We start from the raw sequence: 27,270 nt of genomic DNA, 5'->3' as shown, positions 1-27,270 counted from the left end.
TACACACTGTACCATGCACACACCTACACACTGTACCACGCACACACCTACACACTGTACCACACACACCTACAGCTCCTAAAGCATGATCAGGCTACAGCCGTTGTGTATTTTATTATGTGAAGCACTAAATGGTCTTAGAAAATTATCGACTCTTTGTTTGTAGATAGCCTATCCACTAATTAAAACAAATACAGAGAGTAGGCCTGTTATACTGAGTGATATATATTTTACACACTGCTCTGCTTTCTGCACGGACCTCACAGCTGTTCTCTCTGGAAACATCGCGACGCAATGAAAGCAGTTTCTAAAATAATATCCAGGGGATGCATGCAGAGCTGTCATTGGCTGAGATAAGTCCGGCTGTGCATCGCGACTCCACCGTTTCCGGAAATGCATCCGCAGAGGAGCCGTGGGGGAACCATCAGTGTCTCCTTGGTTATAGCTCCTCCAGAGAGCCTCCTCGATGCTCGATGCTCGGTCCTCGGTCCCCGATGTGCATTTAGAGAAATGAGATGTCCTTCAACATGGCGGGCTGAAATCCATTTCCGGGTCACTACCGGAGGACCGAGGAGTCGAGGAAGGGAAATTTGAGTATTGAGAAACCTCTCTTGTGTACTGGTCTGCACTGTGCAACTCTCAGCAAATATGAGAAGTTAATAGAGAGATCAGAAGCTAACAAGGCTCACTTATTAGCTAATTCCACAATCACCTCCAGAAAACACCAATGCAGAGTAATACCTTCTGGTATGTGTAATGTTCCTGGCACGTTTCAGAGGCTAGTGAATATTGTACTGGGGGATTTTATGAACTAGAAGTCTTTCTGAACGACATTGTGTATCATAATAACGGTGTGTGTATTATAACGACGGTTAAGCCACTTGAATACATCGAGAAACGTTTTCTAACTACGTTTTCTTAACCTTGCCAAATGTGTGCTTGGAAAAGGTATGTTCTATATCTGACCAGCAGTTTTTCGTCCAGGGAAGGTGTGTCCGGCTGATGAGGAGATCAGGGCCATTGGGCTTTATGGGGTACCATCAGCAGTTTTGCAAAACTTCTTGCAAAAACGTCTGTGGCAGGCCCGCTGAGTTTGTAATTTCGCCTCCAAGAACATAGTGTGAAGGGTTCCATGGTGTAATGGTGAGCACTCTGGACTTTGAATCCAGGGATAGGAGTTCAAATATCAGTGGAACCTTGAGAATCTTGGATGGAAATGTGCGGATGCAAAAACTTCTCTTCTGTGGCAGGCAGCCCTGCTGACTTCTTTGACCAGTCACTACATTTTCTCATTAGAGTCACATAATTATAAACTCCTTTATAGTTAAAACTTAAAATTCTGTGCCAAACAATGCTACACTTCTAAATAGGGAACATCTGCACATTTGTCATCCACAGCAGGGAAATTGACTCCTCATGCAAATGTAATATCAAATTATTAAAAAAAAATATATATTTATAGCTAAGAATTATTTTGAATGAAGTCAAGAAACTACGGAGCCCTGGAGGGTTCATCGAGAGAAAATAAAATAAAACGAGGCCACGTTTTATTAATTTGTGCGCACAAGATGTAATTCAAGGCCTCAATTTATTAAAACGTGGCCTCAATTTAAATTAAACGAGGCCACGCTTTATTAATAGATACTTTTTCGTGCGCACAAGATACTTTCTCGTTCGCATTTGAAAGTTGCCAGTGAACTTGTCAGAAGAGGCCAAATTTAAGATCGATGTCAGTTTTGTTTTGCGTTAAAATTTGATCTTCAGAAAGCTTACAGTACTTACAAACTTCAAACTGCATGAAGAGACATTGTCTGATTCTCGAGTGCCAGTGAAAACAATACTCTTTAATAAATCCAAAATGTATTTTAATGAAAATCCTTAAAACTTATTTCATTTAATATGTACCAAAGTACAATTGATCTTCTCTTTAAGAAATATACAATAATCTTAAAGGTAATAATTTATCAACATTGAAATGTTCCCTTTGATTATGCTTTAAAATGCAGACATTAAATAATAATTTAATCTCTCCAGTGACAATCAATAAAAAAAGCTGACGTGAAATCGATTTATATACAGGAGTAAATCATGTCTCTGCAGTTAAGGAAAGTAAAGCGTACTGTAATCCTTTAATCTGCCTGTAATAGGCTTCAATAAAATGTTATCCATGCATTATGTAACCAGTGCCATAAAACTGTCACTATCTTGTATGCAGTGAGGTGATATTTAATAAGCCTCTACTTAGAGAAACTTAATGAGAAATGAAGCCAATGCTACTGCATGGGTATGTAAATGTGGGTTGATTAATGAATGCAGAGGAATGCAGTTGTGCTCGGTTTAAATCATAAATATATCCCTTATTCCCTGTGGCTGTTTAACAAAAAACATGTACAGTTAGGATCACCAGATTATTGTAAATCCAAGAGGGTTGTATGGAATACTTTCCTTGGATAATTTCTTGCTGTACAGTTTAGCTACCATAACCATAACTACATCACATCAGTGTTGTAGTCAAGTCACCAATTCACGAGTCCAAGTCACTCTTGAGTCCTCACTTTTCGAGTCCGAGTTCAAGTGCGTGTCAACTAGAGAGAGTCGGAGTCGAGTCCAAGTCCGAGTCACCCAAGGAGTGTCCGAGTCGAGTCCGAGTCATCATTACCTGTGTTCGAGTCCGAGTCACCCAGGGAGTGTCCGAGTCGAGTCCAAGTCCGAGTCACCCAAGAAGATTCCAAGTCAAGTCCGAGTCACAAGTCTTCATGTATTAATCTTGGTGGATATATGTGTTGAAATGTAGCTGCTCCTCTACATTGCTTTTATCCTGTCATGTTATAATAATCTGTCTATTGAACTGCTGTGAAGCGAGTTTGGCTACAATGCTTGTAATAGGTGCTATACAAATATAAAGCTTATTACTAGTATTAATATTATTATTATTTAAAAAAAAATTGTTATTGTAAATGACCTTTAATATGTCTAACTATATTTAAAATGATTTACCTTTTAGAGAAGTGATTATATTTCTATGCCAATATTTTCTTATGGTAAAGTTTTCGTTTTGCACTTTTATTTGGATAGTAATAAGACCGGAACTCTTATTTTGAAGGAACTTTTACCGGAAGTCAATGGACAACAGAGCAGTGTAAACACACATGTATAATGACAGATAGATGACGAATAAATTAACATATGCTAAATAGTTACATTCGGTTTTTAGCACCTGGCTGATAAGGGCATACGTTCTTACGTTGGTAATGATTGTATACAAGCAAGGGTGTGCAATAAACAGATACCATCAGAGTCCGACCATCATTCAGCCGGGGATGCTACAATTATTATAGTGCATGTTTTAATTATATCAATAAAGATTAAGCCCCAGAAAGCACATGGCTACTTAGCATGCAAAATAACGACATTCTGCATGTTAAGTAGCCATGTGCTTTAGTGTTATCGGCTGAATCTTTATTTATTGATTAGATCACATTACTCTGATAGTGTTCAAGAGCCTACCTACATGTCTGAAATCGATCCTTAGATTAATGTGTTACGGAACATTCTCTTCAATATTGTTTCCACATAAAAACGAGCGTTTTGCGCTGCTCTTTCCCAATGTCGAAGCAAAATCTGTGATGCGGGTGTGTCTCTGGACATCTCTAGACTGGAATAGCGGGAGCGCACCCAGTACCTGAACTCACCTCGCAGGTGCACATCTGAGGACCCTGAGGACAGCGTACATCTGACTCGAGACAAAACTTGCTCGAATCCGAGTCCAAGTCGGAGCGTCAATGTACAAGTCGAGTCCAGGGACTAGGAATCCCGAACCCAATAAAATACCCAATATTAACGGTGTCTGCTCAAGGACAATTTAAGGTAAAATCTAATAGAGGTGTCATACATAATAACCTAATAAAAGTAAATGTAACAACTACTACAGTGCAACAAAACAGGAAGATTAAATGTGGTCTCTTAAACATAAGATCTCTAGCATCTAAAGCAATATTGGTAAATAATTTAATATCAGATTATAATATTGATATATGCTGTCTCACTGAAACTTGGTTGAGACATGAAGAATATGTCAGCATAAATGAGGCCACTCCACCCAGCCATATCAATACTCATATTGCCCGAGGCACGAGCCGAGGAGGTGGAGTTGCAGCAATCTTTGACTCAAGTTTACTTATCAATACTAAACAAAAATTAAATTATACCTCCTTTGAAAGCCTCGTTTTTAGTCTTACGCATCCGACCTGGAAAACTTTGCAGCCAATCTTATTTGTTACAGTGTACCGTGCACCAGGTCCTTATTCAGAATTCTTATCAGAATTCTCTGAGTTTTTATCAGCTTTGGTACTTAAAACAGATAAAGTAATTATCGGAGGTCACTTTAATATGCATGTTGACGATGATAAAAATAGCCTTACTGTTGCATTTAACTCTATATTAGATTATGTTGGTTTCTGTCAGAGTGTAAATAAACCAACCCACTGCTAATAATCACACTCTCGACCTTGTTCTGATTTATGGTATTGAAATTGAGCAACTATTAGTCGAACCGCATAATCCTGCTTTATCCGACCATTTCTTAGTAACTTTTGAAGTACTGTTACTAGACTACAAAGCATTAGTCAAAAGCTCCTGCAGCAGAAACCTATCTGTTAGTGCTATAGCCAAATTTAAGGAAGATATTCCACCAATACTTAACTCGATAGCATGTCTGCATGTAAGGGAGGAAACTTATACAAAATGTACACCACCCCAAATTGATCATGTTGTTGATAGTGCTACAGATGCGCTGCGAATAAAATTAGACTCTGTTGCTCCTTTGAAAAAGAAGAAAATAAAACAACATAGATTAGCTCCATGGCATAATGCCGAAACCCGCAAAATAAAGCAAAAGTCGAGACAACTTGAAAGGATATGGCGTTCCACTAAACTTGAAGAATCTCGTTTAATTTGGCATATTACTCTCAATGAATATAAGAAAGCACTGCGTAAAGCGAGAGCAGCCTACTACTCTTCATTAATAGATGAGAATAAGAATAATGCTAGATTTCTTTTCAGCACTGTAGCCAGGCTGACAGAGAGCCACAGCTCGATTGAGCCTTCTATTCCCATAGCACTCAGTAGTAATGATTTTATGTGCTTTTTTAACGATAAAATTGTTACTCTTAGAAACTAAATTAATGACCTCTTGCATTTGACCAGTATATTATTATCAACAGCTCCCGGAAATGTAAGTTCTAATATTACACTAGATAGTAACCTAGAATGCTTTTCAGCCATAAACCTTGAACAATTAAATTCAATGATTCTCTCTTCTAAACCATCAACGTGTATCTTAGACCCGATTCCAACTAAGCTGTTAAAAGAAGTTTTTCCATTAATTAGCACTTCTTTATTAAATATTGTGAATATGTCTTTATTAACAGGCTATGTTCCACAATCATTCAAAGTAGCAGTGATAAAACCGCTTCTTAAAAAGCACAACCTCGATCCAGAGGTTTTAGCCAACTATAGACCTATTTCTAATCTTCCTTTCCTCTCAAACATTCTTGAGAAAGCAGTCGCAAAACAGCTGTGTGATTACTTAAAAAACTATGATTTATTTGAAGATTTTCAGTCTGGCTTTAGAACACATCATAGCACAGAGACAGCTCTGGTTAAAGTCACAAATGACATTCTAATAGCCTCAGACAAGGGACTTGTCTCTATTCTTGTTTTGCTCGATCTCAGTGCTGCATTTGATACTATCGACCATGATATCCTATTGCAAAGACTAGAGCACTTAGTTGGCATACAGTACAGGGAAATGCTTTAGGCTGGTTTAGGTCCTATCTATCTGAACGCTCTCAGTTTGTACGTGTCAACGATGAATCTTCCACGCAAACCAAAGTTAGCCATGGAGTGCCACAGGGCTCAGTGCTCGGACCTATTTTGTTCACATTATATATGCTTCCGTTAGGCAATATTATAAGGAATCATTCTGTAAACTTTCATTGTTATGCGGATGATACTCAACTATATTTATCAATCAAGCCTGATTAAATTAATCATCTAAATAAAATTCAAGACTGCCTCAAGGACTTAAAAACATGGATGACCTTACATTTTTTTATGTTAAACACGACCAAAACTGAAGTTATTGTACTTGGCCCAAAGAATCTACGAAACAAATTATCTAAAGATATACTAACTATGGATGGCATTAATTTGGCCTCCAGTGAATGTAAGGAATCTTGGTGTTATATTTGATCAGGATTTATCCTTTAACGCCCACATAAAATCAATTTCAAGGACCGCCTACTTCCATCTACGTAACATTGCAAAAATCAGGCATATCTTGCCTCAAAACGATGTAGAGAAACTAGTCCATGCATTTGTTACTTCAAGGCTGGATTATTGTAACTCCTTATTATCAGGGTGTACCAAGAAGTCAGTCAAGTCGCTTCAGCTGTTTCAAAATGCTGCAGCTCGTGTACTAACCAGAGTTAGGAAAAGGGATCACATTACACTGGCTCCCTATAGAACACAGGATAGAATTTAAAATTCTTCTTCTCGCCTACAAAGCCCTTAATGGGCATGCGCCATCTTACCTTAAATAACTCATTATACCCTACTGTCCTACTAGGGCATTGCGTTCCAAGGATGGAGGGTTGTTGGTTGTTCCTAGAGTCTCTAAAAGTACAATGGGAGCCAGAGCCTTTTCTTATCAAGCTCCACTTTTGTGGAATCAGCTTCCAGTTTGTGTTCGGACGGCAGACACCCTATCCGTTTTTAAGAGTGCGCTTAAGACCTTCCTTTTTGATAAAGCTTATAGTTAGGGCTGATTAGATTCAGCCCCTAGTTTTGCTGATATAGGCTTAGTTTGTCGGGGGACATCTTACTTCTTCCTTCTCTCTGTCTATACCTGTGTACTCTCATGTTCCGATTAACCCAGCTTCCCCAAATGTCTTTCTTTTTGGTGTCTATATACGCCGGGATCCGGAGTCATGGATGATCCTGCGGTCCTGTGTCATGGATAGCGAGTCCGGGATCTTGAGTCGTGGCTGTGGTCCTGGATCATAAGTCCTGGATGGATATCCTTGTGGATTCATCTTCCTATTATACAAACATGCATTTCCAAACATTTGGAATACCTATGTTGCAAATGTATTATCTTTTCAATTTACACAAGGCATCTATTGCACGTCTGTCCGACCTGGGAGAGGGATCCCTCCTCTGTTGCTCTCCCTGAGGTTTCTCCCATTTTTCCCTTTAAACTGTGGGGTTTTCTCCGGAAGTTTTTCCTTGTACGATGTCAGGGTCTAAGGACAGAGGGTGTCGTATTGTCATACTGATATTCTGTACAAACTGTGAAGTCCACTGAGACAAATGTAACATTTGTGATATTGGGCTAAATAAACATTGATTGATTGATTGATTGATTGATTGATTGATTGATTGATTGATTGATTGATTGATTGATTGATTGACGAGTCCGAGTCGAGTCCGCGTCAAACAGTACGAGTCCGAGTCGAGTCACGAGTCCCAAAAATCGGCATTCTAGTCTGAGTCCAGGACTTGAGTCCTCCATCTCTGGGTCACATAACCTAAGTTTTGCATCAAACATACCATGATCTTTTCCTGAACATGACCATATCATTTTCAGTTTAAAACTGTGACTGATTCACACCATATGCCTGTCTTTGTTAGGCTACCCTCCAATGGTTATTCGTTTTGGGAGTCATTCCCAAATGACTATTCTATTGTAATATGCAAATAGTTATTTAAGAGTTTTTGTCAAAGGTTCATGTTAAATCAGCTGAAAACACGAGATAGAGACTGCATTTACATTAAATGCATAAAGCTAACTGTAGCTTGACTTGCTAAACAGTTTAATTTAAACTGAGAATATTGAAGATTGCCAATATCAAATGAGTAGCCTTCTTCCTTTCTGAAATGAAAAATGGTGTCAAAATTACTTTTGGTTATAATTTAGTTAGATTTGTAAACTGAATTCAAGGTATACAAGAACTTAACAGAAGAAACAAACTAACAGGCAAAGCAAGAAAAACAAAGCAAGCACTCAATCAGTTATCTTTTTTTTTTTTATGGAAATAACATATACATACATATTTTAAGTGGTTGTTGGACTGTATGTCTATTTTCTGAAGTGTTTTTCTCCCTGCATCTTTTCCTTGACTATTGTTGTTCCTGAATTGTAGCTCCCTTGCGAAATGTGTGGTCCGCTCCACTTCAATGTTTATTCACCAGATAATACTTTATATGGCTGTGACAGCGACATCTTTATTTTTTTCTCTCGAATAACAAGCTTAGCTGTGAATCCTTGCTTTGTTATTTTAACAAAGCTGTAATGCTGCCAGGGTTTTATACTGAGCACCACAGGAACATGAGCAGGAAGTAATCTTAGCCTGAATTTGCTAACGTGTGATTATAGCTCTATTTTGTTAGTATACTGCAACTGCACATTAAGCAAAACGTCAATCTTTCCAGAGAGTTCAAGCAGGCCATCTGTGTCCCAGTGAGTCTTGGATACATTTGCAGCTCTCATGACTCTTTATGAATTTCTGTTTGCTGTTAAGTGAGGGTGCTGGAAGTTTCAGCACTGTCAAGGTCAGTGGTTGTCTTCATGAAGCCGTTGGGTCAATAACGCGCCCATGTATGTTGTAGGAAGACGGTTGTAGCACATCTGTATTCTACTGGCAGAGGGTAAGCGATGTTTCATTATCACTAAATCACCAGATCTATCAGGGCTTCTGAGCTGAACACCTCATGCTGACAGGGTCTGCTGATGGTCATATCAATTACACAGTACCATTTGCAATGATTGAATTTCAATCAATACATTACACAGGATAAGATTATGATCATCAAGCTCTAAAATGTTATTTCATTACCTTGGTGCATATTGCCAAAAATGTATAGATCTGAAATTGAAAAGAACGTTAGAGGGCATACTGAGCAAGATGTTGTACTTAAATAGAATAAGCCATCCTTGATATCGCCCCCCGGTGTATCTTTTATGGACAAATGTTAGTCAGATACTGTCTCACATAAATGTTTACAGAGGACGCTAAATTACTATAAGTGTAAGTGATTACTAGTCACTAGATTTGCTCCACACATGGCTCAGATACAGTAGAAAGCAAAATGAAATTTGTTCAATTTTTTCCGCCACAGACGGGGTCCTAAGCCAAAGTGGCTAAACATGGCCTGGCAAAGCTCAAGCTAAGCTAACTAACAGGAAACTGATGATACTTAGACTCTGTATAACTAAAGCAAAGATTAATAACCCAATCTAGATTTATTTCAATCATTGCTGATAGTAAGTCTTCTTGAATTGGTATTAATCACATTCCGAGAACAGGAAGAGAAGCGGAGAGGAAAGTGAGTGAAGAGAATAATTACTGATACAGGGAGAGAAGCGGAGAGGAGAGTGAACAGGCGTGTTAGCGGCAGAAAGGGAGAGACAAGTAATTACACATTGCGCTCTCCAAGAAGAGGAAAGTGGACAGTGAGAACAGAGCTTTTAACCCTGAGTGGACTCATTCATGTTCATCCTGCCCACTGGGAGCACAGAACCAGTGTGTCTCATTTGTTCAGAGACCGTGGCGCTCATTGAAAGTGCCAAAACGCCACTATGAGACAAAACACAAAGTGTTTGACCAAACATTCCCTCTCAAGTCAGAACTGAGGTCACAAAAAATAAATATGGTTCCAGGGCAGGCTAACCGAGGCTAACCAATGAGCCCCTGCATGTGTGTGAGAATGGCCCTGACACCATTTCAGCCCAGATTTAAACTCCTGGCAGGACAAGCTCAAACTCAATTCTCGCACTGAGCAAAACAAATTGAGTGAGGGACTGCAATATAAGAGGGAAAGAAAGAGGAACTTTAAAACTGTTCAATTGTTATGATGTGTAAAGACTGATATTATTATATAATCGTCTGAAACTGTTAAGTCATGATGTGAAACAGTTAACAAAGAAAAAGGGAAACTCAAGCTGCTGCTACACTTTATTTTTTTTATCTAAAATTAATCACTTTTAAGATAAACATTTTTTCAAAAGCTATTTTATTTATTTTCTCCTATTTTATTTTTGAATGCAGCCCGAGAGGAACATTACACATATCCACAGTATTTACTGTATATCTGTATAGTTCAATGTTAATTGACAATAAATATTGTTGTTTTTTTAATTGTAATTTCTTTATTTGATTGGCAGTTGGTTGTTGATTACATGCAGACGTTGATAAAGCTAATTCAATATATATGACATTAATTCATAAAGCAAGTAAGACATTTTGATGTTCCGGACCTTTGCATGGGGAGGTTTTCTCTAACTGGACCTCGTTGAATTTTAGTTGAATACCCCTGCACTAAGAGGTCGAAGAATTCTAGAGTGAAACCTTCTATTCTTTCAAATTGATGTGAAAATATGTGGCCAAAGCATTGTTGGTAACTGGTGACAGTTAACAATCTCTGCAAGTCATTTTCACTGCATAAAAGTTGTTCGAAATAAGGTTGAAATGTTTCAAAACACCATAAGGAGGCTGCACTGTTGAGAGTTCATTTGCATGTAAACAGAAATATCAATCTGTCACCACCAGTCATTATTATTGCACAATAGACAGAATATTGGTATTTAAAACATGACTGGCCGTGACTTTACAAACACAGCGTTTTTAGCGTTTCTACAAATACAGTATAATAAATTACTCAGTAAAAATGTAATAGTTTGACTATTATTGCCAAAGAGTACGTTTTTTTTTATAGGCAACAGAATACTATTAATTATACCTTTTAATAAAATGTATGCACATATTGGCAGCTGCAATGACATTTTGAAGTTATATCTTAACAATAACAATTATATATTTGTTTCTCATTGAAAAAGATGTCGTATACATAGGTATATTTTTAAGGCTTTGACTGGCATGAACCAGTGTGTTGAAGTCCACAGTGTGGTAATAAGGCTCATTAGACATACAATAGAAGATTCTTAAACACAACAATGATCATTGCGCAAGAAATCTACTTTGAATCTTTGAGGGGTCACATCTTCCTGAAATGAATTCATGTAATGCTGGAATGGTCTCCAACTGGCATGGCGTTTGGACAGAGAAGTATGCATTTGGCAACCTGCTTGTGTAGCAGGCGACCAACTTCAGCACATTAATCCCAGAGCTGATTGTGCAAAGAGGCACTGCACTATACACAGAAACTCTTACAGCGGGCTTCAGCCAGGCCCAGAGGGTTAGCCTTATCGAGAATGTGCAAAGTGCATTTTGTGCTTTGAAAATGTAAGAAGAGGAGAAGCTTCTCTTCACGGTAACGGACCAAAACATCCCATCAGTCTCTCTGTATGACCTCTGAAGGGATTATAACAACACTTGTATGCAGTGACTATAACATGTGGTGCCGATGTTGCTTCATCATGGAAGTGGCCTTGGAATTTATTTTGGTATCACATGCATGAGGAGTTGCTATTGAGTAACTTCCTATCTTCATCTCAGATCTAGAGGTACTCAGATCTTGTACTTAAGTAAAAGTAGAAGTACCATAGTGTAGGAATACTATGTTACAAGTAAATGTCCTACATTAAAATGTTTACTAAAGTATAAAGTATTAGCATCAAAATATACTTAAAGTAATAAGCTTGGATGCTGAAAAAGCTTTTGACTCGTTAAATTGGGATTTTCTCTATCGAGTTCTACATAGATTTGGTAGACATGACACAATTAATAAAACTGTACAGGCATTATACAACAAGCCCACTGCTAGAATGAAAGTTAATGGAAATTTGTCAGATTAAGCTCAGTGCAAGTTCAACCAGGAAGACCGTCTCTACTCTTCATGTATTTCTATTCCCATGTATCTCTATTCCCATGTTACTACTCTCTCTCCACTCTTCAGCTTAACCAATCACTTCGCTCTATTCCCAAGAGCCTATCATAACTCTCTGTCAAGCCTTTTAAATCTGCTCTTCCCGCTCTGACAGCTGTCATTTCAGGTGACTCAACGCAACCCTCCTCCCCCCCTTTTCACCTCCTGTCCCTCTGAATCCAGGGTCAAGCTAAACCACTCCTCTTGAGACCGACCCAACTATCCATTCACCACCACCAGTGTCTAGACCCGAGGGGGGTTTCATTGGATCGGCTCTACCCTCCCGAATGATACTTCCTGCACAACAGGCCTAATCGCCAAAATTACCATTACATTCATTTATGCATCTGCGCAATAAATATGTATTATTACATCAAAACCGTCTCTCCTGATTGAAATAGCATTACCCTCGAAAGAGGCTAGAACAAGGCTGTGCATGGTCACCACTACTCTTCGCACTATACTTGGAACCATTGGCTCAATACATAAAACAAAATGAAGAGATTAGGGGAATTACTAATCACGGTCAGTATCTCAAGCTGGCTTGCTGCGGACGACAATTATTATTTTTTTGGCTCAAACAACAAACTCTCTCCCTAAATTGACGCACTCACTTGAACAATATGGTCGACTGTCAGGATACAAGGTCAATATTGCTAAAACACAATTGCTTACTTACAACTACAGCCCACCAGTTGAAATTAGAAATAGATACCCTTTGGCATGGCACACAGAGCATTTCAAATATTTAGGCGTTATAATACCAAAGGATCTTTCAGAAATATCAGAATACAATTACTCCCCTTTAAACAAAAAGATTAAGGAGGACATAGCTAAATGGAACCTAATCCCTTTCTTTAGTCTCAGCTCAAGAATTGTATCCATCAAAATGAACATACTGCCAAGACTACTTTATTTGTTCCAGACCTTACCAATAGAGATTAACCAAAAACAATTTAACGAGTGGGACAGAATAATATCAAGGTATATATGGCAGGCTAAAAGACCTAGAATTTGTTTAAAAACTGTACAATTAGCAAAAGAAAAGAGGGGGTGGGCTCCTTCCCTTAAAGAGTATTACCGGGCAGCACAGCTGAGGCCCATGGTATGCTGGCGCAATCCATCATATGATGCCCAATGGAAAACCATGGAAGAGAAAATATTATCCATTCCCATACAAGTAATCATAGCTGACAGCGACCTACAGGGCTACATAAATAACATTTAAAATCCATGTGTAAAACTGACTCTTAAAGTATGGGAAACAGTCATAACTGAGTATAAATTAGAGGAACATATTACAATTCTGAAATGGTGTGCATATGACACCGACTTTACTCCTAATAAATTAGACACTTGATTCAAGGATTGGACAGCCAAAGGAATAACTGCTCTTTGCAACATAATTAAAGAGATACATAACTGGAGCGAGTTGGAAGAAGATATTTTATAACACCCTCTCAAAAGTCTCACTGGTAACTCCCCAGATTGCTTGAGAAAATGTGGAAATTCAAATGCAAATCATTATCACGTTTTGTGGGACTGCCCTGTTATTGAGGTATTTTGGAGAGAGATACATAAAGCCTTACAAGATATTTTCAAATGGCATGTGCCTATGTAGAGTAAGACTTTGTTCTTTGGACTCATACCTCAAGATTGGACTAAAAAAGACAAATATGTATTAAATCTGTTGCTGGTGGCGAGTAAAAAAGCTCTTACAAAGAAGTGGTTATCACCTGATAGCCCAACTTTAAACGCATGGATGGATATTACAATGGAAATTTACAAAATGGAGAGGATAACATCATCTGTCAATCACAAACTGGAACTATTTGTGTCACGATGGAGAAAGTGGACTGATTTCGTAAAACCTCATGGGCCAGATTTAATTTTTACAAACGTATGATTTTACTGTGAAGTCCTGATCACTGCCTAATGTTAGTAGTGTTCGTACTTTTTACTTTCGTTATTTTACCTTTGTGTAAAAAAAAAGAAAAAGGCATTTCGACAGACAAACTTAAAATGTACAATTATGCCTTGAAAAAACAATATGTAATTGTTTGCTGCCAAATGTCAATAAAAAATATATTTAATTAAAAAATATATACAGTATATATACTTAAATTACCAAAAGTAAAAGTACTCATTATGCACATTGGCCCATGTCAGAATAATATGTATGATATGTTTTATAATGATTGATCATGAAAGTGTTCTCAAAGCTGGTAAAGGTGCAGCTAGTTTGAATGACTTTGTATACTGCAGGGTAGCTTGTGAATTTACTCCAGGTGGAAATAAAGTCTGATTTAACACTTGGTTAGATTTCACATCATTCATCCAGATCTGTGATGTAACTAAAGGTACAACATTAATGTAGTGGATTAAAAGTATACCATTTACCTCTGAGTTGTAGTGGAGTAGAAGTAGCATAAACTGAAAGTACCTAAAATAGGTATTTAAGTACAGTACTTGAGTGAATGTACTTAGTTACATTACATCACTGCTCAGATCCCCGCATACCGAGCATTGTCTTGTTAGATTAGATGGATTAAAATCCAATGTCACTCCCTGCCTTCACCTTTCAGCCGGTGTATCTCTGTAAACAGTCTTACCTGCAGATGAGCAGGATGGTGAACATGGTCCCTCCGGATACATACGGAGTCATTGCTGCAAGAAGAGTCCAGACGCCAGGTGGAGTTTATCTGTGGTAAAAGCACACAAAGGATAACAACACGCAATTTAGAGAGAAGCAAGAGATGACAGTAGTTACAGAAGATATGGATTCTGCTCCATTTGAAAGCTAAATAGTTTGCTGCATCTCAGCGAGGATGCCAGATAGTGTTTGTGCTGATCCAGTGAGTCTGGAACACATCACAGGATGGCATGTGCAATCTTTTCCCATCTTTAATATGTACGGTTCCACAACTATTGATGATATCTCTCAGACAGGTAACAACCATTGCTGCAAAGTGCCATTTGGTGGGACATCTTTCCGCACTGTATTAGAACTAAGCTGTCACGATCTGTCTGTGTTGTGTTTTGTCTTGTCTAGATCTGTCTTTGGTTTTCTGTCTGCGTTGTGTCTTGTCTAGATCTGTCTTTGGTTTTCTGTCTGCGTTGTGTTTTGTTTGGTTTAGATCTGTCTGTGGTTCCCTGTAGTGATGGCAGTTTGACACTGAAGCTTCGAACGGAGCTTCACCCCTGGACTTCCTATTCCATAGAAGCAGTGCTTCGAAGCTTGATTCAAATCACGTAACATGTGACGTCCGAAGCAGCAACTGCTTCAAATCATGTGACATGTGACGTCCGAACCAGCAACTGCTTAATTTCCTGAATGAATCAACTCACTGATTCGCCGTCCAATCAGGTGATTCAATGCACTGCCTCGTCTCGATTCTGACTGGTTGAAACTGTTTGAATTTGAGCATCACTTAGTAAGTGACACTTTATAACCGCTCAAAAAAATGCACAATTTGGCAATCTGTGGGATTGTCGTTGTAGTTTGCCTTGTTGCTGTTGAGTTGTTAGTATTGCGTTTGGATCATTATGAAGCCAGCCAGGAAGAGAGGTCGTTCTGAGATGTGGGATCACTTCAATCTGATTGCGCATGATAAGGTTGGACAACTACAATATTATAGCTATGGTTTATCTCAAATCTATATTAAGTAGCATTAAAGTACAATTATGTATATGATCAATGTAGCCATTACGCTATAGCTTTATAGACTGAAATTGCATTTGTATTTATAAATGCCTTTCTCTACAGGTTCAGTGCTTGGTGTGTTCAACTGAACTGAAGTATCATGGGAATACTTCCTCAATAATTAGGCACTTCAGTGCCAAACATGAAGCTGCTGTGAACCAGGGGAACATACATGGTATGTATTATATTATTATTAACTAGTAACACTAACACAATATGCTATGACTGTATTCCATGACTCACAAGCATAGACTGCTCACAAGTCTGCTTCCTTTGAGTGCAATTTCACATAAATTCTTATTTGCTTTTTTAAACAATTTTTGTATTCTTTATGTCTTTATTTCTTTGTTTTAGTGGACCGGAAGCGAGAGCTGGATGGGGCTCCCGTGAATATGGTGGTGAAAGACTCGCAGCCTTTTTCCATCGTGGATGACTGTGGCTTCAAGGAGCTTGTGGCCTTGCTTGATCCTAGATACACTTTTCCATCCAGACGGGTTCTAAAGGAGATGGTGGTCAAGCGCTATGAGGAGGAGAAGACGAAGTCCAAGGCTGTCATGCAGCGGGTAGAGGCTGTGAGCCTGACTGCTGATATGTGGACCTCCATTAATATGGACGCATATCTAGCAGTGACCTGCCATTATGTGGATGACTCTGCGAAGCTGGCCACAGTGCTTTTGGGAGTGCTGCCTTTCCCTGAAGCTTATACAGCGGTTAACATCACTGCTGCAATGAGATCTCTCATGGAGGAATGGGGCACTGAAGGCAAAGTGACCTCAATTGTGACGGATGCAGGAGCAAATATGGTTGCCTCTGTCAGAAGTTTAAATCTAAGACATGCACTTTGCTTTGCTCATTCACTAGATTTAGTGGTGAAGAAATCTCTGGATGCAACTCCTGGCCTACAAGACCTACGCACAAGGGCTAGAAAAGTAGTCACGTTCTTTAAAACCAGCACAACCGCAAAAGAGAAGCTCAGAGAAGTGCAGGAGCAGATTAATCGCCCTGTGCTGAAGCTTATTCAGGAAGTGGACACCCGCTGGAACAGCACCTACCTAATGCTACAACGCCTTTTCAAAGAGAGGCAGTCAGTGGGAGCAGCTCTTGCGACGCTGAAAACAGATGTGAGACCTCTGTCCTCTGAGGACTATGAAACAGCAGATGCATGCCTGCAATTGCTCTCCCCCTTTTTCCATGCAACAGTGGAACTCTCCGAGGAGAAGAGAGTCTCAGGGTCCAAGATCATCCCAATGACGAAAATGTTAATGCTATACTTGTACGACAAAATTGGAAAAACAAGCCATTACACAGCAAAACTACTGGGACAGAACATGGTGTCAAATATGCAAAACAAGTTTGACACCACGTAGAGCCAAACTGCATTGACCCTGTCAACACTGCTGGATCCTAGATTCAAAACTATTGGATTCTACAATCAAGTACAGGCAGCGGCATCAGTTAAACGACTGACAGCATTTTGCACACAACTGAGGAAAAACGCACAACCTGACACACCTACAGAAGAACAGCCCTCCACATCAGCTCAACCGGCACCAGCAAATGTTGACAATCCATCATCCACAGGTAATGTTATAAATAGTTAATTGATAAAATGCAGGACAAACTAAGTACAAGTAAAAAAGGATACACATTGAAACCTTTCAGTACTGATGATTACAGTCATGTTTGTCTTTCAGGTCTTAACCTTTGGGAAACTCTGGACAGAGATGCTTCTGAAGCGAGGACGGCAAGGAATGCCACAGCAGATGCTACAGTGGAGGTGCAGCGGTACATGACTGATCCACCGCTGGAAAGATCGAAAGAACCACTGGCATGCTGGGTGGACCATCAAAATGTGTATCCCAATCTGTTCAAACTGGCGAAACAATTTTTATGCATGCCAGCATCATCGGTTCCATCTGAGCGAGTGTTTTCAAAATGCGGGGAAATTGTAAGCAAGAAAAGAAATCGGTTCAATCCAAAAACTGTTGAAAAAATAATGTTCCTGAATAAAAATCTTTGAGTGTTCCCCATCCCACATGAACACCCCGTGCCAAAGTTACACAAGCACACCATAACCTATGCCATATTTTGCCAGAACCCTCTCCTCAATAACACAACACACGCATTCATCCATCTTTATTTGTAAATGATATTCATGATACATACAGTTTATATATATATTTATATAAATATATATATATATACATATTTATATTTATTTATAGTTCTATATACACATATTTATATTTATTTATAGTTATATATATATATATATATATATATATATATATATATACATATTTATATTTATTTATAGTTCTATATATATATATACACATTTATATGTATTTATAGTTCTATATATATATATACATATTTATATTTATTTATAGTTCTATATATATATACACATATTTATATGTATTTATAGTTCTATATATCTATATACATATTTATATTTATTTATAGTTCTATATATATATACACATATTTATATGTATTTATAGTTCTATACATATATATACACATATTTATATTTATTTATAGTTCTATATACATACATACATATTTATTTATACCCATTTCCGACACAATTGTCCAAGTGGTTCGACTGCTTCAAATCACGTGACATGTGACGGTCGAAACAGCAATTGCTTCATTTCCTGAATGAATCACTTGACTGGTTCGCGGTCCAATCTCGCGATTCAATGCACTGCCTCGTCTCGATTCTGACAGGTGACAGGTTGAAACAGTTTCAAATTTGAGCGCTTCAACACTTTATAGCCGCTCTAAGCAATGTGTGGGTTGTTGTCTTAGTTTGCGTTGTTGCTGTTGAATTGTTGTTGTTGGCATTGCATTTGAATTGGATAATTATAGAGCAAGCCAGGAAGAAAAATAGGTCGTTCTGGCTCGTGAAACACTTCGAAATGTGGAGAAGTTGTGAACAAAAAGAAAATCAGTAATATAAAAACACTTCAATGAAGGAATAGATAGTCCAATGGATAGGGCCGGCGGCCAGGATGCAGCGATGTCCTCCGCGCAGCTTGTTCAAAGCCTGGAAGAGTTAAACTTTTAATCATTGCTTTTCAACTTTAATACTTTAATGACTGATAAAAGGCCCTTTCCACCCAAAAGAAATTCTAGCACTCTCTGGTCTCTTCTCAATAACCCAATACACACAATTATCAATCTTTAATTGCAAATAGAACATGATATTCATGTGCTGCGTGCATCGAATATTTTTCAAGGCAGAGATACGTTAAACCCACTGCAGCCTTTGACTTCGCCAGGAGAGGTCGCTGTAACTGAAGCTTCGAGAAAGGAACCTATTTCCGACACAATTATCCAAGTGGTTCGACGCTTCATTCAAAGCTTTATTTTGCCATCACTAGTTCCCTGTCGTTAGTTTCCCTGGTGTGTCTAATTTACCCGATTGTGTTCACCTGGTGTCCCTGTGTTTTCTCCTCCCTCCTCACCTGTGTCTTGTTTGTATGATTAGTCTTGTGTGTATTTAAGTTCTAGTTTTTCTGTCTGTCTTTGTCGGTTTGTCTTGTGTAATGACTTGTTCCTTCAGATCCAACGGTTGATGAGTGGTAGAGAACGGAGAAGTGGTGAACAGAGTACGATTAAAAGCGTTTGTGAGGTTTTTTTCACGGAGCCTACATATTCGTTGTTTTGGTGAACGGTTGTTGTTTTTTTTAACTGTTCTGCACAATCGCCAGGTTCCTGTCTGCCGGCTGTGAAACCAGCCCGGTCACATCTTCAGAGAGTGCCCGGAGTTTAAGTGCTACAAGTGTGGCCAGACAGGACACTATGCCAGGGAGTGCAGGTTTGGGGCGGAGAGAGAGGAGAAAGAGGAGGAAGAGAAGGAGGACAAGGAGGAAGACGAGGAGCAAGATGAGGAGGAGGACGACGAGGAAGGGGCGGAAGGAGCGAAGAAAATACCCTTTGAGGAGGTCAGTGATGAGGATGAAGGACTGAGAGGTGGAGGAGCGGCGGGAGGTGAGGCTGGAGCTAAGAAAAAGGCCAGGCAGGGCGGCGGAGGCGCCGGCTGAAGCAGCGGCGGGGGAAAGAAGTATTGGAGTCCTGGAGTGGTGGAAGACATCTCGGATGCATCAGAGATGGAGGAGGGAGAGCAGGCAGAGGACCCTGTGGGCGCCATGGCCTTCGGGAGCCCTAATGATGAGCAGAGGGGCCGCGGCATGAGGAGAAACAGGAGTGAGGAGGAGGAGAAGAAGGCCTCAGCGGAGAACGCCGGGCGGATTGCTAGACGCAAAGCGGACAAGGAGAGGGAGAAAAGGAGAGCGAGTTCAACAGAGGGGGAGCTCGGGAAATAAATCAGGTTAAGGTAATGATGAAAAGGACGCTTATCACAATAACATCCCTGTTGATGGCAACTATCTGGCTTCCAAAGTAGGATTAAAAGAGAATGGGCGCTAATTCTATGTGAGGCCAGTATAATATGTCTGCAGGAAACACATTGGGATTGGGAGTGTGTGGAGGAGGTAAAGAAGGAGTGGATTGGTGAAGTGTTTGCAAATATTGGGAGTGTACGGGATGTCTTCAAACGGATATTAAGCAAAAACATTCACATGGCATACGCATACCTGGAGGAAGACACTTTTCTGGAGAGCTTTGTGGGAGGGTGCGCTCTAGCGGATGTGATTGACGATGGCAGTCTGGTGTTTGAGTATGATGGGGTTGGCTAGCATGTGTGGTGGGGATATGGTGTGGAGTGGCTTGATAAACATAAAGTGTGACTTACAGATGTAGCGATTCATTTCAGACAGTTTGAAACGCGAGGGCCGTGATTGGTACGTGATCTGCCCTCGCTCAAGGGAAAACCTCCAGCTTGACTTGAGACCACCCCCGTGATAGATAAATGTAATTATAATGAAGCCAGCTGCAATGGATCATTGATCCACCAGGGGGTGCAGTGGGGTTCCACACTGGAGCTCATGTGAAATAAAGTCAGATACAGTACGCTGGATGTACAGCGGAACTTTGTTAAGATCCATATGTCACGGATATCATACTCTGTTCTAAATAAGAGACATGTAATCATTTACAAAACATCACCATGTTGTTATTTAACAAAATAATTTTGTTATTCGAAAAAAACGAACGGGAGGAAATGCAGCCCGGCTCTCGATTTTTAATCCTAATTTAATCATCATCTTCACCACGATCATTTATGTTTATGTTCGCCGAATTGACATGACATCGCTGACACATATGAATATACTGTATTCAACTTCATTAAAACGTTATTAACGTGCCTAAACTCAGTAATTCACCAAAAATATGTATATTTTAATGGAGCTTCGTCGGTCGATCAGGATCCCAAAGTGTAGCGGAGGGATCCTCATCTGGATGAACGGTGTTATTTTCCCCATAAGGAACAAGTCGCTGCAAATTATCCCGCTTATTACATGGCCACATTCTCAACAAAGTAACGACATGACTCCCAATATTAATTGAAATGCTTTTATGGATTTAGAAAATGTTTTTATTGATTTAAAAAATAGTTGTCTGTATTGATTTAAATTGACATGCATCCGCTAAGAAAAATAGTCCGTTGTTACAGTTTTTTAAACAGTCTGAATGAAACGGCAGCTCTCAGCTGTGTATTTACACAACAAATGGCCCATCAACCACAGCTCTCTTCCCCCCTCCCCCCCTGATCTTTCTTCTCCACTAGCTAAATTAACAGTAGGTTACTCTGAGTGACCATAGACTGTATGTGACAAGCTTACAGTTAGTGACGTAACAACACCATAAAAGCTGGTGGGTTGAAAGCAATACGGGAGGTAAAAAGAACTAGAATAATTGTGATTTATTTATTGTGCCTTTTATGTTTTTAGGTATAAAATGTTATGTAATTCAGGCTTATAGTTCACCCTTCTCTAAAAGCCTTCAACAATGACAATATTCATTGTAATTTAATAAATCCTTCCAACACACATTGTAAAAAATAGCCTACTGTAAGTTAAGAAATCAATCCAATATGTACATCTTCTGATGTAAGAACAATAACATTATAAATAGTAACATAGCTGAACATGGTATTGCACATTTAGCTTTGAGTGTTATTGACCTGAGATGTTTTTATTACATGAATTAAGGTGACTGAGGCGTTTTAACATACAGGGATGCAAACTCATCAGGTATGAAAAAGGTGACAAGGATCCGAGCCCCCGGCTCCCCCACCCCACGGAATGACAGAGGATTTTAGCACTCAGAACAACTAAAGCAGCAGTGTTAATAATAACAGAAACGCCAAAGAGTCACATCTAATAGAAATATATAAAAGCATTTATTTGAAATCGTGTAGCAGTCAGTTTATAATTTTGGCAGCACTGTTGAGCATTTTGAAAATGTATTTTCGTGACTCTGTGCAAGGCTTAAGTCTTTTTATCTTTATAGCCACATGGTGTAAAGTAACTAAGTTCATAAACTCAACAAGTACTATACTTGGGCACAATTTGGAGATACTTGTACTTTATTTAAGTATTTCAATGTTTTGCTACTTTGTTCTTCTACTCCACTACAGTTCAGAGGTACATGCTGTACTTTTCCTCCACTCCATGTATTTAATACCTTTAGTTACTTCACAGATCTGGATTAATTAAGTGAAATATAATCAAGTGTTAATTCAGACTTTAGTTCCACCTGGAGTAAATCCACAAGCTACCCTGCAGTATACAAAGTCATTCAAACTAGCTGCACCTTTACCAGCTTTGAGAACACTTTTATGATCAATCATTATAAAACATATCATATCTATTATTCTGAAATGGACCAATCTGCACAATGACTACTTTTACTGTCGCTACTTTCACTATATTTTGATGATAATACTTTTCTACTTTTACTTGAGGAACATTTTGAATGCAGGACTTTTACTGTAACAGAGTATTCCTACACTCTGGGACTATTACTTTTACTCAAGTACAAGATCTGAGTACTTCTATTTTTACTCAAGTACAAGACCTGAGTACTTCTACTTTTACTCTAGTACAAGATCTGTGTGCTTCTACTTTTACTCAAGTACAAGACCTGAGTGCTTCTACTTTTACTCAAGTACAAGATTTGAGTACTTCTACTTTTACTCTAGTACAAGATCTGTGTGCTTCTACTTTTACTCAAGTACAAGATCTGAGTACTTCTACTTTTACTCAAGTACAAGATCTGAGTACTTCTACTTTTACTCAAGTACAATATTATACCACCTCTGTTTATAGCCTATGAAAAAAAACTATTAGAAATAGAAGGCTAAAGCTAACGTTAGCAGATAGTGACAATGTATGCTAGCTAGCTAGCTCAACGATTATAATATTGCCACAGAAAAACTTTTCAGTTCACATCACGCTCTGCCGCTCCGACAGGGAGCTCTGCTCTGAACACCTGAACGCCCCGTTCTAACAGCTGTTCACCAGCGGTCCAGTCTGTGCCACAGTGACTCCGGACGCACAGTTAATATTAACGAACGCACCCGTAGGTAATATAGCTGCTGAAGCTATACCATCATCTCGGAGCAGCAGAGCCTTATTATACATCAATGAGCAGAGCCGACAGGCAGGAAGACTCGAGCACACAGCTCGTACTTCATTATAATATAGAAAAAAAGAACACCATGCGTGTCATGATGGCACATAACAGCTCACGGCCGCAGATTACTCCGGGTCCCAGCCCCCCCCATACCCCAAAAATATTTGTATTGCAGATCTACATGAATCACACAAACGACTTATTTTGGATTCAAAACGGCGAATTTCGCCGAAAGGTGACAAGTTTGCATCACTGAACATAGACAGAGCACAACTGAAACATAACATCTGAGATGTAACAACATAATACACTTTTCGGGGATGCTTGGGATGTGAGTGAGGGACACGGCTTAGAACGGGCGTGTCGCCTGGCAGGACAGGAGAGTGTGTGCACCAGTCTGCCTTGATCTATTAATTCATGTCCGTGACACTCACTGCTGCCCACAGCTGTTTTATAGAAGGAAATTCCTTCACTTCATGAAAGTGTTTTAACCACACACACCTCTACACACACATGACGGGTGTTATTTTCCCCATAAGGAACAAGTCGCTGCAAATTATCCCGCTTATTACACGGCCACATTCTCAACAAAGTAACGACATGACTCCCAATATTAATTGAAATGCTTTTATGGATTTAGAAAATGTTTTTATTGATTTAAAAAATAGTTGTATGTATTAATTTAAAAAATAGTTGTATGTATTGATTTAAATTGACATGCATCCGCTAAGAAAAATAGTCCGTTGTTACAGTTTTTTAAAAAGTCTGAATGAAACGGCAGCTCTCAGCTGTGTATTTACACAACTAATGGCCCATCAACCACAGCTCTCTGCCCCCCTCCCCCCTTGATCTTTCTTCTCCAGCAGCTAAATTAACGGTAGGTTACTCTGAGTGACAAGCTTACAGTTAGACACAACACTGTCATTGCAAGTGACCCTCAGTTAGTTGACTTTTATGTTCAACTGCTAAATTCGTTACTGATAAAAAAAAGGGCTTCTACTGTACATAATTACCTTAACACTAGAACCGCCAGAGGTTTTTGTATAGGCCTACTTAAACCTGTCAAATCCCGCTATTAGAATGCAATTTTTAACAACATAGGGTGCTACATAACACATTTTCAGGAAAAGTCACGGACTGGGAGACTTTAATATTTTATTGAAAAAAAGTTATATTGCACACACAAAACACACATCAGACAAATTGACCCGATTGGCGGTTCTAGTTTTAAATAAACTCACTAATTAATGAAACCAGTTCAATACGCATTATTCTTATTCTTATCATTCTTTATGAGCGCAGAAATAGTCTTAAAATCAGATCTGTTTTTTAAATGAAATCTGACGGCAGGCAGTTGGCTCTGATCACCTATGATAAATGCGCCGCACCTAATCGCTGGCCATTCAGCCACAGACACTGTTCGAAATGGGGGGGAGCTAGGGGGAGCTTGGCTCCCCCGAAGAGGGAGGGAGCTCCCCTGAAGGCCGACTTTGAGATAAATAGGGGGAGCCCAAAACAATCGTGCATATTTGTGTCACACAGATTAGAAATGTTGAGTTTCTGTAAATAACAGTTCTTGAAATAAATAATAGTTATTGTTCATTACAGTTTCTGAATATTTGTTTTATATTTGTGAATATGTCTGGGTGTTGCCATCTGTACGTGGCGGCGCTGCATTCTTACTTACGTTGCTATGGTTATGGCGGTGATGCCGGCGCGGTATTTGAAATGTTCATATTGATATTTTTTTAACTCTGGCTGTGTAATAAAAAAATATGGCAAAACGAAAACAGCCAAGCGTCACAGCTTTTGGATTCACAAGCAAAGAAGCGAAGGAGTCTAAAAATGACAACGTGAACGGAAAACAACTTTTAGTTGGCCGGCTGTAAGCGGCGTTAGGGTCGAGCTTGACAGCTCCACACCGAGGGAGAGGCCTGCCGATGCGGAGCCTGAAGAGGCTTCAACAACGGCCACATCCGCCGGCATAGTGACACCGTCTGTATTAGTAGAAGAGTGTTTTTATAGCAATTGATCGCATCCGCGCTGCTGCGCCAGTCAACAGAGCGTGCGTGTGTGACATATTTAGTAGCAGGATGTGCTCTGAAAAATAGGGCTCCCAGAAAGCAAATGGGTAATTCGAAAACTGATATACAAATCAAACTGTAGACGGTGTGAAAGCACCTATTGTTTTAAATAATGGTCGGAATGTGACCTGTGAGCCTTCTGAATTACCGTGGGACAGCACATTCTATACTAAAATGTTCAATCAATAAAGTAACATCTTATCTTATCTTAATAATATCTTCATATTAATAATAATAATAAATCATACAGTATGTGTCCAAAAGGGAGCAGGAGGAAGCAAACACAAACATATACTGCATATTAAAGCAAACGATTGTAAAGGTTAAAGTATGAGCATAACAAATAAAGAAGTGTAATGTAAACATTTACATTATGATTATTTAATATATAAAGACTATATATTATTGAATTACAAGATTAGATATACTTTAGTTGATCTAAAATATTGATAGTTGAAATGCTCTTCAAAACACAACTGAAAGTCCATGAAACTTGTCTTTCTGTATTTGTGAATGAAGCGCCATCTCCTGGTTAAAACCTGAAATTGAAAATCTGGCAACGCCCTCTTGGAAAATAGTGGGAGGGCTTAACATTCCTCTATACTGGTATTTGGCAGGTAGTAGGCAGGAAGCTGTAAGCTGGAGTCCGAAATTCAGTGCTACATCTGTATGCATAAATGATTACCAGTGTGGGTGTGTTTTTGTTTCTCATATTGTGGTTTTGTATTATTATTTACTGTGATTGGACTAGCAAATGAAGTCCTTTTGGGAGTCTGGACAAATTGCATTTTGGTTGTCTCTTTGTTTGTCATGTTGTCTTGTAAGATTATTGTATAAAATGTATGGCCACAGTTACGGTATGTAAATACAAGGTATCGCAATAACATGTAAATTATGAATTTTCTAATTAAAAAAAAGAAAAAAGTAATGACTTGGTCTGCGCTGAGTGTTCTGTTCAGTCTTTGTGAATAGTTTAGCCTTGAAATAAAAGAGTTATTTTTATCAGTTTAATCTTTATTTGGGTCCTGCTTCCTACACACACCTTAACATTACGAACCGACCAGAGATATGGGCCCAGCAGATCCGTTTGAGCAGGAACTATTGGATTATACCTTTTTCTTTGTCTGACTGTGCTAATCGGTGGATGGGAGCGGTCAGGGTTCAGCAGTATGAGGCTGCTCTGGCAGATGCATGCAAGATTACGATGGAGAATCAAGATTTGGTTAAATTCTTACCTGCCTGGCTTTTGGATTACCTCACGGTTTGTTTTCCCGATCTTGATAGACCCAGGTCTCCCAATTCCCTTTTTGATACCACACGCATCGGTGTGGTCCGTCTGGCGTCAGCCCCTGCTTCTCACCCAGTGTTTGCTACAGTCCAGGAGCCATTAATTAGTACTTGTCTGGCTTTTGGAGGTCCACGGAGCCTCCAAACGGCTCTTAAAAGATTGAGTCGCAAGGCCAGGTTATCAGCACGAGCCCAAAGGGCCATGGTTCCAGAACCAGTTCAGCCCCCAGCAGTCATGGTCCCTGCTCCAGAACCGGCCCACGAAGCCATGTTTCCGGCTTCAGAACCGGACTTTACAGCCATGATCCAGGCTTCAGTTCCGGTCCCCTCAACCATGGTTCCGGCCCCAGTTCTGACCCCAGCAGCGATGGTTCCATCCCCAGTTCTGGCCCCAGCAGCTATGGTGCCGGCCCCAGTTCCGGCCCCAGCAGCCATGGTTCCGGCTTCAATTCCGACTCCAGTACTGGCCCCAGCAGCCATGATTCCGGCTCCAGTTCCGACTCCAGTGCCGGCTCCAGCAGCTATGATTCTGGCTCATGTTCCGGCTCTTCGGCCCACTCCAGCTCCTCGTGTTCTGTCGGTGTTCCGGCCCACTCCAGCTCCTCGTGTTCTGTCGGTGTTCCGGCCCACTCCAGCTCCTCGTGTCCTGTTGGCGGTCCCGCCGTCACCTGTTCCGCCGGGGGTCCTGCCGACACCAGATCCTGTTCCGTTGGGGGGTCCCGCCAACTACTCTCCTGCCGGGGGTCCTGCCAACCCTAT

The 27,270-nt window shown here is 39.7% G+C and overlaps 1 protein-coding gene across 1 annotated transcript in view; it reads right to left on the bottom strand.

Moving 5' to 3' along the window:
* LOC307044209 (gamma-aminobutyric acid receptor subunit pi-like) overlaps window positions 1-27,270 on the bottom strand; it is a 241,866-nt gene that overhangs the window by 196,944 nt on the left and 17,652 nt on the right. The window contains exon 2 of the mRNA XM_079689285.1: window positions 14,499-14,588. Within this exon, the coding sequence (XP_079545411.1) occupies window positions 14,499-14,551 (53 nt within the window). The 5' untranslated portion in view covers window positions 14,552-14,588. The remainder of the gene's footprint in view (window positions 1-14,498; window positions 14,589-27,270) is intronic.

Source organism: Notothenia rossii, assembly GCF_949606895.1.
Source record: "Notothenia rossii genome assembly, chromosome: 6".
Taxonomy (NCBI): domain Eukaryota; kingdom Metazoa; phylum Chordata; class Actinopteri; order Perciformes; family Nototheniidae; genus Notothenia; species Notothenia rossii.
This window is presented reverse-complemented; position numbering and strand designations above follow the sequence as displayed.